Source organism: Martes martes (genome assembly GCF_963455335.1).
Source record: "Martes martes genome assembly, chromosome: 8".
NCBI classification, from domain to species: domain Eukaryota; kingdom Metazoa; phylum Chordata; class Mammalia; order Carnivora; family Mustelidae; genus Martes; species Martes martes.
In genome coordinates, this window is record NC_137895.1 from 20,567,481 (window position 1) to 20,582,152 (window position 14,672).

The 14,672-nt window shown below is 37.4% G+C and overlaps 1 protein-coding gene across 3 annotated transcripts in view; it reads right to left on the bottom strand.

Annotated features, from left to right (window-relative positions):
• ANO4 (anoctamin 4) overlaps window positions 1-14,672 on the bottom strand; it is a gene marked incomplete at both ends in the record, with an annotated part of 455,955 nt that overhangs the window by 194,701 nt on the left and 246,582 nt on the right. For 2 of the 3 annotated variants that reach the window (XM_080810130.1, XM_080810131.1), the window contains one exon: window positions 13,081-13,185. The exons of the other annotated variant lie outside the window; for it this stretch is intronic. In XM_080810130.1, the coding sequence (XP_080666256.1) occupies window positions 13,081-13,185 (105 nt within the window). The remainder of the gene's footprint in view (window positions 1-13,080; window positions 13,186-14,672) is intronic. 3 annotated transcript variants of the gene reach the window in all.

Consider the following 14,672-nt stretch of genomic DNA (forward strand, 5'->3'; position numbering starts at 1 on the left):
TGTCTTCCTGCCCTTGTGGTAACTAGTAAACAAAACAAATAGTCAAAGAATTATAAATTGTATCAAGTGAATTATAAATTGTATCAAGTGCTATAAAGAAAAGAACATAGTTTGGATATAGTGGGAATAGAGATCATCTACTTAGTTGGTATGACCAGGTTATAAAGCAATTCATTTAACATCTAAGTTTTTCCTCTGTAAAATAAAATCAGCATGGCAATAAAATTAATACTTACTGCTTACTGTGGTAGGCTGAATCATGCCCCCCGAAGGTGATCTAGATCCTGGAACACATGAATATGTCACCTTCTATGGTAAAATGAACTCTAGATGTGCTTAATTCAAGGATCTTAAAATGGGAAATTAGGTTGGATTACATGAGTGGGCTCAGTGTAATTATAAGGGAGGCAAGAGGGTCAGAATCAGAGAGACAGATTGGAAAATGCTATGATGTCAGTTTTGGAAATGGAGGATAGAGCCATGAGTCAAGAAATGCAGGTGCCCTAGAAAGTAGGGAAAGGCAAGAAAGCAGATTCTCCCCTATACCTGAGAAGGAACATAGTCTTGCTGGCACCTTGTTGATTTCTGACCTTCAGAACAGTGATAAAATAAATTTGTGTTAAGTCACTAAGTTTGTGACAATTTGTGGCAGCAGCAAGAGTAAACCAATACACTTGTTACAGGTTTTTAGACTCTGCAGATCCAAAGAAAAAAAATCATGGTCTTTTCCTACATCTGGGATTTAGGAGCACCTCTGATGTGCCAGGAACTCAAGGAAAGGTACAGTTTTGAAGGAGCACAGTATGTCCAGTGTTGTGGGAGATGTCAAGAGGAAAGACAACTTCTCTGACAGGCCTACATAAGGCAAGTCCCTCTCCTCCACTTACTCTCCATCCCCTCTCACTGCTCATTTCTTCACAGCACTTATCACAAACTGTAATTATATTGTTTATTTATTTGTTCACTGTGTGATGGATATTCACTCTGTTAGAATATAAGTTCCATAAGGGATCTTGTCTGTCTTGACTGGTGTACAGAGGTCCTGGCACAGCCTTCAACACATATTTAATGACAGAACAATGATCTCAAGGTGGACACATCTAATGATGTCTGAGAGCCCCCCTTTCTCCAATATCCTATTGTTCTAGGACATGGCATATATATTTTTCCTAACACAATTCTTATTCACAAGCCAGGAGCTCCACAGTTTCAAGTAGATACTGATTAAATTTTAAGTGCATAGTGATTAAATTTCAAGTAGATATTGATTAGATTTGAACAGCATAAAAATATTTCAACAAAGTAGATCTGCTTACGATTCTAAATTCCACCCCTCAGTTGTGTGAACTTATGCTCCCATTTCCTCACTAGTGAGGCAGGTATGGGAAACTTCTCTCTCAGGGTAGCTGAAAAGAGGATTCAGTGAGATCATATAAATGTTAGTCTGACCCACGGCAGAGCTGCAAGGAATGCTGGCTTATCAATTTTAGACTCTGGGACCTTATGTCAGCACTTGGATCTTAGCAGCACAAGACAGGTCAGGCATTTACAAGTTGGAATGGTTGTTATGAAGGGTAGACTGGGGTAAGGTGTGAAATAAAGAAGCTAAAGAGGACAATGAGATTCATGTCCAAGTGACTGGCTCTCCTTGGGGACAAACTCCTGCATTCATCCGTCCATGAGAATTGCCCCTTTGCTTTCGCTAATGTAGAAAACTATCAGATCTTCTGCTGGTATCACCTTCTGGTGTTGGTACAACCAGTTCTATAAAGCCCTCTATATTCTGGGGTTCCCAACTGGGACTCTGTTGTCACCCTGAAGATATATGGCATTGTCTGGAGACATTTTTTATCATCATGGCTAAGAAGAGGGGGTAGTGCTAACATCCAGCAGGTGAAAGCCAGGGGTACTGCTAACCATGCTACAATGTCAGAAGAGCCCCCAACAAGAGATATCTAGTCCAAAATATCAACAGTGTCGAGATTGAAAAATTATGCTCTATTAAAGGTGCAACTCTTTGATTTTAGAGGGACCAGCTCACTTGGAAAAAAGAAGAGAAGTCTGTTCTCCCTACTTCTGCCCATCATTACTAATGATGAAGTTGTGATGCGGCTAATGCCACCTGCGTGCTCGAGGGAAATCAGTATGTCATACAATCTGACTTTTAAAGAATTTTTAGAGAATTAAGTGATATTAAGACATCATTATCACCTGCCAGCCTCCCAAGAATCTTAACAGGGATTAAAAATGCTGATCTGTCAAAATTCTCAGCTGAACACATGGTCAGTAAGAAGACTGTAGAACAAGGAGACAGCTATACAGACAGAAGAAACACCTGTCCTTTATCAATACTCCACCATTCTTACTGACAGATCAGCTATACCAGCTAAGTTTTAGAAACAAAGTATAATATCCTTTGAAGCAAACTTACATCATTTCTTTCAGGAGAAAAACAACCTCCAACTTCCAGAGTTAGTCAATTTTTAAAAATCTGTTTATTCAGCAAGTTACTTTAGTTATTCAGCAAGTACTTAGCTATGAATCTTGGCCGGGCACTGTGCTGGGTTAGGTCAAGTACTAGACACGACAGCCATGGCCCCTGTCCTCACAGAGCTCACCATCCAGCCAAGGTGACAATGGGGCCTTTTTATCCATGGCAAGGAGGTCACAAAGATAGTCTACATTTAAACAGTGTTACTTTTAATGGATCCCCTCACCTTTCATGCAACCCAAGTAACAGACCTGCTCTGCATAAACTCAGGAAGGGCTGTGTGAACAGAACCGGGAAGCTGAGTCACAATAGGTAGATACCACACATGTGGAAAGCAAGAGAGAGGCTCAAATGATTATCCTTCACAAAAAGCAGGCACTCAGCCTAAGAAGACCAGGGAACAAAGTAGCAAAGACTCACATATAATAGCTACACAAGAGTCAAGAACCTCAGATTGCCTGGGAGGCAATTTTGGGAGACCAAAAACCTGCTGGAGTCTGAGTAAATCATCAAACTCACCATAGGAAAGAGGTTTCTGTAAGCTGACTTGCTATGTTATCCCAGAATAGAGACAGAGCAGAGAAGTCAGAGGGTCAGAAGACAGGGCAGTTCTGACATTCTTTACGGGAAGGCAAGTTTACCTTGACAGCACTGAATCTACTCACTAAATATTTGTAATTATTTAAATTATTCAGTGAAAATCACTTGGATTATTAGCCATTATTCACTCTCCGGGGGGAAAAGGCCACGAATGTATTCCAAGGGCTCAAGTAAATAAGCAAATAAATTAATTATCTTCTGCCATTTGTTCACTGAGCCAACATTTACGCTAGGTGCTAGAGGCACGAACATGAACAAGACATGAGTGGATAAAATCAAATCGGGACTAAAAAGGCAGGGAAAACAAACACTAAGTGTTCTTGTGTCTTTTAGAGAGTCAGAAATAAATACCAAAAAATCAAAGCGCTCGACTCACTGCTCTTTTAACTCTCCTATTCCTCAAATGCAGCAGAAAAATCCCACGGTGGCATTAACAGCATCGGAGTACTTTAATCTTAGTATTTTCTGATGCAGAGAAAATCAAGTGAAATTATAGGTCACTGAAGACAACATAAGACTGTGTAGTGTAATGCAGGTTATCTATATTTGTCCTCCAGAGTGCGAGCTCATTTTACTATTTTTGTCCCGAGTTCCAAATTATTACATCTGATATTCAGAACTTTGAAAATATTGCATATTGACCTTAAAGTCTCATTAGAAAAAACACACAAAAAAGGACACCTTCAGGAATGATTTAGAATGCAAACAAAACAAAACAAAAAACTTGTTTACATCTTAATTTGAACATTTAGCTGGCTGTTTTGTAACAAGTTTGTCTTTATATCTAGCCCAAGGGTCTCTTCCAGGTGAAGGCCCAAGTCAGTTCTCTAAAACTGATTAGCAAATAGGAGGCATTTGGTGCCCATTTTTAAGTAAATAAAAACTAGTTGTAAGAGTCTATCAATTTGGTTTTTTTTTTTACTATGCATTCATAATGCTATACTAAAGATCAATTTTTATAGAAATCATATATTGAGGGTCCCAGCTCATTTTGATTTAGAACTATGATAAATCTTGGTGCCCAAAAGATTTTTCTACTCAATATTTTTTCAAATTTTATTTTTTTTCAGTGTTCCAAAATTTATTGTTTATGAACCACAGCCAGTGCTCCACGCAATATGTGCCCTCCTTAATACCCACTACCAGGCTCATCCCACTCACACCCCCCTCCCGTCCAAAACCTTGTTTGTTTCTCAAAGTCCACAGTCTCTCATGGTTTGTCTCTCCCTCCAATTTCCCCCAACTCACTTCTCTCCATCTCCCCATGCCCTCAGTGTTATTCCTTATGCTCCACAAGTTAAGTGAAACCATATGATAATTGACTCTCTCTGCTTACTTATTTCACTCAGAATATTTTTTATATGTTGTAATTTTCTTTTTTTAACTTCAATTTTATTTTTTTCAGTGTTCCAAAATTCATTGTTTATACACCACACCCAGTGCCCCATGCAATACATGCCTTCCTTAACATCCACCAATCAATTTGTTTTCTTATTCTAGTTATCTTAGTGATTACTTGAAAGTATCTGTTTCTTTCCTAGACTCAGAGATTGAATATGAAGCAGTGGAAAGGAAGACAAAAGCAAGGGCAATACAATGTACTGAGAGCTGACTGTGTATTAAGAATTTGGGGGTCTGTTTTCCCTTTTCTTTCTCAAAATACCTTAGGAAAAGGACATTATGAGAACAAAAAATCCAGGTTCAGAGACACTAAGTAAGGCCACAAAGCTAATAAGTGACAGAGATGAAATCTAACCCAGTTCTGACCCCCAAATCTATGCTGTTTCTAGCTAGCCTCTTGTTTCTGTGGAAAGCATACTACTGTTCCTAAATCATGTTTGGCTTGCGGCACCTGTATGACTCAGTCAATTAAGCATCCAACTCTTGGTTTCAGCTCAGGTCATGGTCTTGGGGTCCTGGAGTTGAATCCTGGATTGGGTTTCCAGCTTAGTGGGTCCGCATCCCAGTTCTTTCCCTCTGTTCCCTCCCCCATCCCTTTTCATGGATGCATAGTGTGTGTGCATTCTCTCTGTCCCTAATAAATAAACGATCTTAAAAAAAAAAATCATGTTTGGCTTTCAATCACAGGAAGTCTTTTAATTGCCAACCAACTCTCTTGTCACCGTTGTAATATTTATCTGAATAAAGCTAGACTTTATATCTGTTGCTGGACAGGTCTTACACTTTTTAAAATTTAACAGACAGATTAAATTAAATGTTTTTAAAAAGCCAGAGAAACACACAGACTGAGCACAGTTTTGAGCACCTTAGGCTGGGATTTTAAAGACCAAACACCACTTAACATGTGTATACCAGCAAGCCTAGGACTCTGCTCAACATGCTTCAAGTGAATCTTATAACACCCCTAAGGCAAAGACTATCTGGTTTGCCGATGAGAGAAAAAAAGAGCCTAATTTGGAAAACGCAAAATAAATAAAGTAGTTGGAAAAGATATAAATCCTCCCTTAGCTAGTTTTATTCCTTTCCAAAGGTCAGTGGCTTTCAAAGTGTGTTCCCTAGAACCACAGGATCCTTATGGGGGAGTTTCAGGGACAACGGAAGGGACAAAGAGGAAACTAAGTGGGAAAAGCACTGCACCCGCCACTCCCAGCTACCCCAAACAACTCAGCTACCTTTTTTATATATTGAGATTATATGTGAAAATATATTTGAGGAAGAAACAATAGATTCTACTGCTTTAAAAAGTTTGGAAATCTCTGCTAGTGTTGTACAGCAACAATTATATGATTGTACTAACATCTCCCCAAAGAAAACCCGAGGAAAGAAAGCTAGGATTCTAATTGTTATAGATATGAGAGTAGGCACTTTTTTCTGCCATGGGAAGTTTACTTGAAATATTTTAAGATTGAAAATAGATCTCTGCAAAGAAAAAACTCATAATTTTTTTTGAATTTGTAGTCATTAAAAAAATTTCATTGGCATTTCCTGGCTCAGTAATGATACAGTTTATAAAACAGAGCATAGACCACAGCATGGGGCATCCACAGAACACTGTGCAACGGGGCAAAGATCATTAACTTATTCCTGGGACAGCAGGTTTCTTAGGAAGAGCTTCTGTTGCTACTAACTTTGTTCTAAAGAAAAGGACAGACATCTTGATTACTTCTATAACAAGGCAGATAATAATAGTACCTCTTAACTACCTGGGAATGATACTTAGAGAAGAACCAAGTACCTAATGCAGATTTTGCTCAATAGCCTTGGTTACCTTTTCACAATGTGAAATGAAATCAATGATGTTCTGTATCAAAGATCCTCCGAGTCTCCTGACTGTAACTTCCCCTTCTTCAGAAAGAACATTAGCTCTGGATTCGGACAAGCCTAGGTTCAAATGCTAGTCCTCATACCTACTAGCTCTTAGATTGGATTATTTAATTTATTCAAGGTTTTATGTCTTTATCTTTTCAGCAGGTGTAATACAATGTCTCACACAGGATTTTTATCATTTTTTAAAAGATTTTATTTATTTATTTGACAGAGAGAGAGAGATCACAAGTAGGCAGAGAGGCAGGCAGAGAGAAAGGGGGAAGCAGGCTCCCCACCGAGCAGAGAGCCCGATGCGGGGCTCGATCCCAGGACCCTGAGATCATGACCTGAGCCAAAGGCAGAGGCTTAACCCACTGAGCCACCCAGGCATGCATCACACAGGATTTTTGATAGGAATGAAGACAAGACAGCAGCCAACACTAATGTAGCACTTGCCATGTGCCAGGCACCACACTAAGGGCTTTTACACAGTCTATTAGAACTACCCCCCTTCATCAGATGTGGAAATTAAGGCAAGCAGAATCTAAGACTAAATACAGTAATATGGGTAAAAGGTCAACCACAGAGTTGCCAGGCAAGATTATGTCTTCAATATATGTCAGTACCTCCCTCCTCCCCATCTTCCTCTTTGAAACAGCATGACCATATGAATTAAAAAAAAAAAAAGTTGGAAATCAGGGCTCAAGTAATTGGATTCAAAATGACTCACTGGATGTCACTGAGAAATGACTCAGTCTTGGCGGACGCAGAAGCACAGTGCAGGAACAGCACTGTGATTACATAGACACAGGCGCAAGTGCAGAGGGTCCAACTATAGGATAACAAGATCCTTCCAACCTGCAAGTCCTCATTTCAGACACTTTGCTTTTTGCTCTCTTTCCTTCATTATAACCTAACAAACCATAACACAATAACGTGCTGTGGTATGAATGCCACTTGACAGTCCTCACAGTCTATATCTGCATATACTAGGAATCAAGAAAAGAAAATCTAAAGACAAGGCAGGAGGGGTGGGCAACAAGAAGTGGGGGAGGGGAGAGAACTGATCCCTAGAAAAGGCTGAGCCCTGGTAATAATTTAAAACAAGAATTAAAAGGCTCAGTATAGCCTTTGAATAATATCTTTCTTAATGGTTTGCTAATATAATAAATGTACATACACATAGACATGGACTACAGAGCTTTAAGACTTGATTCTCAATCTGATGTCACAATGAAATATTTCTAAATGTCTGCTTTTCAAAAAATGTCCAGATTTTAAAAATCTAGTGACTAAAAAGGCAGGATTTATTGTTTTAATTGCTATTATTGTACATGATACAGTAGGCACTAAAATCCTTAGACTGTTAAGATGGTAAGAATCTTATTAGACAAACTCAAGAGTAAGCATTGCCCCCATGACCTTGTCATCATTACATTAAGTTACATCTTTGTCTAAGTTCCTCCCCCAACTGGCCTGGTAGACCATTTAATTTCAGTCATTGCTGACATTCCCATTCCTCTACCCCACATATGTAGGACTGTAAAAGGTTTTGACAGAGGTTTTGTAAACAGCAGGATGTTTAGAGACCACTCAGGTCTCCAAGCCACACTGCTACTGCTGAGCCACTCACTTTCTAAGTTTAGAGTAGAATTCATTCATTCACTCACTAACGAAATTTGTTAAGCAGCTACTATACTCTGTACTCTGCTTAAGGTACTAGATATGCAACAAAGAAATGGGAAGATGAGACTGCCCCTTTCCCAGAACCCCCAAAGCTCCCTGAAATATGGAAGATCTCCTCAGGCTGGAGAATCTTAGCCAACGCTGGCTTTCAGGTGGCTCAAGTGTAGGCTCCTAGCACACAACCCAGCCATTCATTCCCTTTTCCCCCATCCATGGGAAGCCATGCTACCACTGCAGGACAGTCTAAGGGAGCTGGACAGGAAATTCCTTTTCTCCCACTGTCTCTCTGTGTGGGTATCTCTCTGTGTGTCTGTCTCTTTTTACCAAGGATTAGCCACTCAGAAGCCCAGACTTTCAGAAAACAAAAGCCAGGAACTTCAGGTAACACAGAACTCTGCTGAAACAAAGGAGTTCAGGGCACCTAGCTACCACCTTGGGATGGGAAACAATGGGTTAGAAGAGAGAGAGGGAAAAATTACATCAAGGAAAACACACATACATTCACCCTTACATTATACTGTCACATAAGAATGTTTTCCTCTTAGAAAACAATCAAGTTGTTTTCATTTTGAACAATAAAACAAATGTGATCTCTGTTTTAATTTCTTTTGAACCGAACTGTGCACAAAAACTTTCACCATTGCTTTAAGATACTATGCATAACACAGTGCCCTGGTACATGACAGGTCAGGTGGAGAGATGGGGGGTGAATGGCTGAAATAACTTTCGTCTTTATAAGCTGTACATCTGTTATGGGGAAATTTGAGAAACAACTTGTAGGTGGCTACCCACTCTAAGACATCTTTTGAACAGGAGAAGCCATTGTTAGGGCTTAAGCACTATAGGAAAAAAAATGTAAATGTATTTTACAATGTAGAAGCATGGGGAAGAATTCTTGCATCAAGACATAACAAAATACAATGAATACTGTTACGCTGAAAAGAAATTTAAAAAAAAGACATAACAAAATAAGAATAATTTTATTAAAAAATATTGAGTAGCTCACTTTTCCTAATCATGTTTATTTAATCTTTTATTTATCAGAACGAGGGCCAGCATATGACTAAATACTGACTGTCAAATATTAACCATATAGCCTTGAGGAAGTACACTCAGTTTTTTCATCTTTAAAATGGAGAAAACACATCTACTATTTCTTGTAGGGTTTTAAGAAAAGAGATAGTAAGGGAAGAGCACTTATTACAATGGCTAGCTTACCTTAGAAACTCAAAAAATGTTTCAAATTCTCTCTCTCTCCTAGCTTGATCTTAAAGGTTATATATATATATATATATATATATATATATATATATATATCTCCACAAAATTCCAAGAAAATAATAAAATTTTCCATCATCTCAACAAAAATGTCTGTAGGAGAGAGGAATTTTTCTGATGTCCAAATCCTATGCATTTTTACATTTTTGTAAGTTGGTCTCTCAAAGATTCCTATAAATAATCGTCTAAGTCTATAGTCCCTTTAAGAACCAAACTATGTGTTTTTATACTTAGAAGTTTCAACTAATTTGTTAAATATCTGAGTCATATTTGGAATCTAGGGTGAAACTGATGGTAGATAAATGGCCCAAATCTTTCCTACCAGAAATGACCAAGGCCACGTAGGCAGCTTCCTAAAACTACTTAACATAAAACTTATTTTTTTTTTAACAAGAAAACAGATTGGTTCCATAGTATTAGAAAACTCTTAAACCTAAAAAGAGTTGATTTGCATTTGAAGGTGAAATAATATATTTCCCTTTTATTATATTTATGTTAGTCACCATACAGTATTTCACTAGTTTTTGATATAGTGATCCATGATTCATTGTTTGCATATGAACTACACTCATGAAAGAAATTGAAGAAGACACAAAAAGATGGAAAAAGATTCCACGCTCATGGGTCAGAATAATAAACATTGTTAAAATGTCTATGCTGCCCAGAACAATCTATACTTTCAAAGCCATCCTGATCAAAATACCAATGGCATTTTTCAAAGTGCTGGAACAAATAATCATAAAATTTGTATGGAAGCAGAAAAGACCCTGAATCACAATGAAAATGTTGAAAAAGAAAAATAAAACCGGGGGCATCATGTTGCCTGATTTCAAGCTATAATGGAAAGCTGTGATCACCAAGACAGCATGGTACAGAGGCAGACACATAGATCAATGGAACAGAATAGAGAACCCAGAAATGGAACCTCAACTCTGTGGTCAACTAATCTTTGACAAAGCAGGAAAGAATATCCAACGGAGAAAAGGCAGTCTCTTCAACAAGTGATGTTGGGAAAATTTGGCAGCCACATGCAGAAGAATAAAACTGGACCATTTCCTTACACCATACACAAAAATAGATTCTGAATGGACAAAAGACCTAAATGTATGATAGGGATCCATCAAAATCCTAGAGGAGAAAACAGGCAGCAACGTTGCTGACCTCGGCCACAGCAACTTTCTGCTAGACACGTCTCCAAAGGCAAGGGAAACAAAGGCAAAAAAGAACTTTTGGGATTTCATCAAGATAAAAGCCTTCTACACAGCAGAAGAAACATTCAACAAAACAAAGGGACCACCCACAGAATGGGAGAAGATATTTGCAAATGAGACTATAGACAAAGGGCTGATATCCAAGACCTATAAAGAACTTCTCAAACTCAACACCCAAAAAACAAATAAGTCAAAAAAATGGGCAGAACACATGAACAGACACTTTTCTAAAGAAGACATACAAATGACTAACAGACACATGAAAAAATGTTCATCATCACTAGCCATCAGGGAAATTCAAATCAAAACCACATTGTGATACCACCTTATACCCGTTAATGGCAAATATTGACAAGACAAGAAACAACAAGTGTTGGAGAGGATGTGGAGAAAGGGGAACACTCTTACACTGTTGGTGGGAATGCAAGTTGGTGAAGTCACTTTGGCAACCATGTGGAGGTTCCTCAAGAAATCAAAAATAGAGCTACCCTATGACCCAGCAATTGCACTACTGGATATTTACCCCAAAGATACAGATGTAGTGAAAAGGGCCATATGCACCCCAATGTTCATAGCAGCAATGGCTACAATTGCCAACCTGTGGAAAGAGCCAAGATGTCCTTCAACAGATGAATGGATAAAGAATATGTGGTCCATATACACAAAGGAATATTACTCAGGCATCGGAAAGGATGAATACCAAACTTTTGCATCAACATGGATGGGACTGGAGGAGATTATGTTGAGTGAAATAAGTCAAGCAGAGAAAGTCAATTATCATATGGTTTCACTTACTTGTGGAACATAAGGAATATCATGGAGGACATTAGGAGAAGGAAGGGAAAAATGATTGCAGGGATATTGGAGTGGGAGACAAACCATGAGAGAATATTTCCCTTTTCTTATTTTTAAACTTACATATTAACTACTCAAACTTATATGCTTCTATTAGTTCACAAAGAGCTCACTGTTCTAAATAATAAAAGTCATCATATACAACTCTGCCTTTAGTAAGATATGCTAATAAAAATTACTTTAAAAATAGTCTCATAATGTGCTGTGAAGTGTGTAAACCTGGCGATTCACAGACCTGTAACCCCTGCGGCTAATAATACATTATATGTTAATAAAAAAATAAAAAAATATTAAAAAATAGTCTCATAACCATTTAAGTCATTTTGATATAAGTTCATGCAGCTCTAAAAAAATTTTTAGGTTCATCTGCACTTGCATAGAAGCCAACTTTATCACTTATTAAAAATTTTTTAAAAATCCTTTCAGCACTTTATAATCTATCATCTTTCAAATCAGATGAAGTAATTACAGAATTTTATAACTTTCCAAGAAAAAATTATTTTCTCCCCAATGTCTATTAATTGGATTTCTAATCTCCTGGGGAAATTTTTTTCTCTTTTATTCATTAACCTTATATGAAGGGATTGCCCAAGCAGAACAAATAGCTGGTCCTTTTGTCTTTTTCATTAAAAATATTTCTCTTAGAACCAGCCTCATCTTCAATTTTAGGATCCTTCCCCTTGATGTGTTTCAACCCCATACTGAGCACATTCAGAAAGGAATTAGATGAAGGGTAGGAGACCCTCCATTCCAGCTGGTCTCCATTCTTGATCATACTAGCCTGGCACATAACTTCTCCCACCCTCAGTTCTACCTATAAAGTGGAAGTATTAATTATCTCAGAAGGTTGGGAAGGTAGTATGATGACAAAAGGGGATAACTGCTATGAAAATACTTAAAACTTCTCATTAAAAATTAAGTATAGAAATGCAGTGTTACAAAAAAGTAGCAAAAAATTACAGTGGTTCTTCCTGGAGTGCCCTTCAGATCTAATCCCTTCAAGCACAACACTGTAGAATACTATTTGATCTTAAAAGAGTATCATTATCTAGTATTAGGGCTCTGATAATGAAACACAAATTTTAACGACTTAGTCTATGATACCACATTATCCATCCTCAATGCTAAATCTACAACTTGAGTAAATGTATTAAGATCAAATTCTTAGTAAAAACTATAAAACAGAGTAATGTAAGAAGAGTTAACATTAATCAAAATGCTTAGAAGAGAGAGGTCACTTCTCAAGTTATAGCTTATCATCAGTGACTTGAAATACACACTTTTGGAGAATAAATTCATGATATCAGGTTACTATATCAACATTTACTTCTTCTACTCACACATCTGAGCAAAGGAATAGTATTCTAATAATATTATTCTTGAAAATTTATTTGATTATGATTAATCAATGAATCTAAATATTATAGTACCTAGTGATTCACAATATATTATAGTATACTAAATATGGAACTCCAGTTCTACCATCAGGCCTCTTCAAAGACCCCAATACTGTGTGGCTTAAACCTGCATTTCACTAACCACCTCTTCTGGACTCAAAATTTTTTTACACAGTATCTCCTTTACAACATTTTCTTTAAACTTGGCATCTAAGGTTTCTAGTTTTATCATCCCTCCCAAGTATTAGAATAGTTTCTCCTTTCATGGTCAAATTAAAATTTGAGGGAAACTTACTTTCTTGTATTGCATTAAGAATCTCTGAAAAGTCCACATCACTCTTTGAGCCGTCAGGTAGTATTTGCATATCCAGCTGGTAGCCTTGCAAATCCACACCTCCTTCTAGAGAAATGAAAGATATTCATGGAGTTTGCACTGGTTATCAGAGCGCCCAGCATTAGGGTCCCAAGGAAAAGCAATGTCAAAATCTAAAACGAATAGCCAGCTGATTCACCAATGATCCTCCCTCTTGGAAAAAAGGATTTAAAAAAAAAAAAAAAAAGAGAGAAACATTACCAGCTATTTGCTCCTTATGGGACCAAAAAGGTTTAATTGTATTTCCAATGTAAAAAATAAGGCAATTACTCTACTAAAATATCATACACTTCTCAGTATTTACTGATCTTGGTGAAGATATATGTTAGCCTCCACCCAAGGACGTTCAAAATTATTTTCATCTTCATATGGCTAAAAAGTGACATTCAACACAAATACTTCATATCATCTTCTCTAAAATTATGATTCATTCACAGAAAAGGATTTAATATTCTTGATAATACAGGAAAATAGACATCACTTTTCCCCTCACAGTTGGACTTTCCTGCTATATCATTTATTTTTCAAATCTATCAGAATACTTTTATTTTTTTCTATGATGTAATTAAACCTGTTGTACTACATTTGTCTCATGTATTTTTGTTGTGCTCTTAAGATGGTTTTTTTTTTTTTTTTGGTGCTGTTCCACACACCTATAGGACATTAAAGATGTCAAAGAAACTAAGACCTCAAAAAGTAGTTTTATCACTAATAATAATAAACCTTTAAATGTTTCTTAAAATAATCACTAAGAACATCTTTAACTCTGAGGACTCTCAAAGAGCTAAAAAGCCAGTGCTAAAATAAAAAGATAGCCAGGTGAATAGAGTGGGGCATGCCCTAGCTTCTAATATTTTTGTAGAAATAATTATTTCATAAGCCCAGGAATTATTCTTAGCCTTGAATAAATTTCAGTTACATCCCTAAAACTCAAAAGAATATGGCACAGTCACCATTGTATAAGGACACTCATTCTAGGAGGGACATGGACAGAAGTAACTTAATATAATAGAAGGTACACTTTAGAAGAGCAAAAATTTTTACCTGCATGATATCACCCAGTACCTAGAACAGTGCCTAGCAGGCCCTCAACAAATGTAGGCTGAACAAATGACTAAGCCTACGTGATAATTTTGAAACAAAGGCCATACAGCTATAAAGAAGTCTATAAACTTAGATTCTAGAGTCCTGCAAACCAGCATTCATATTCTTATTAGGCAACAGAGTCTCTCAAATCTTGGTTTTCTCATCTATAAAATTATATCTCTGGTATGAGGAATTTGAGAGGCACAGCAGGGGGCCGTGAGGGAAAAGGAGGGAAAAATGAAACAAGATGGGACTGGGGAGGGAGACAAACCATATGAAATTCTTAATCTCAGGAAACAAACTGAGGGTTGTTTGGGGGTGGGGGAGGAATTGTGTGTGGCTGGGTTATGGACACTGGGTAGGGTATGTGCTATGGTGATTGTTGTGAATTGTGTAAGACTGATGAATCACAGACCTGTACCCCGGAA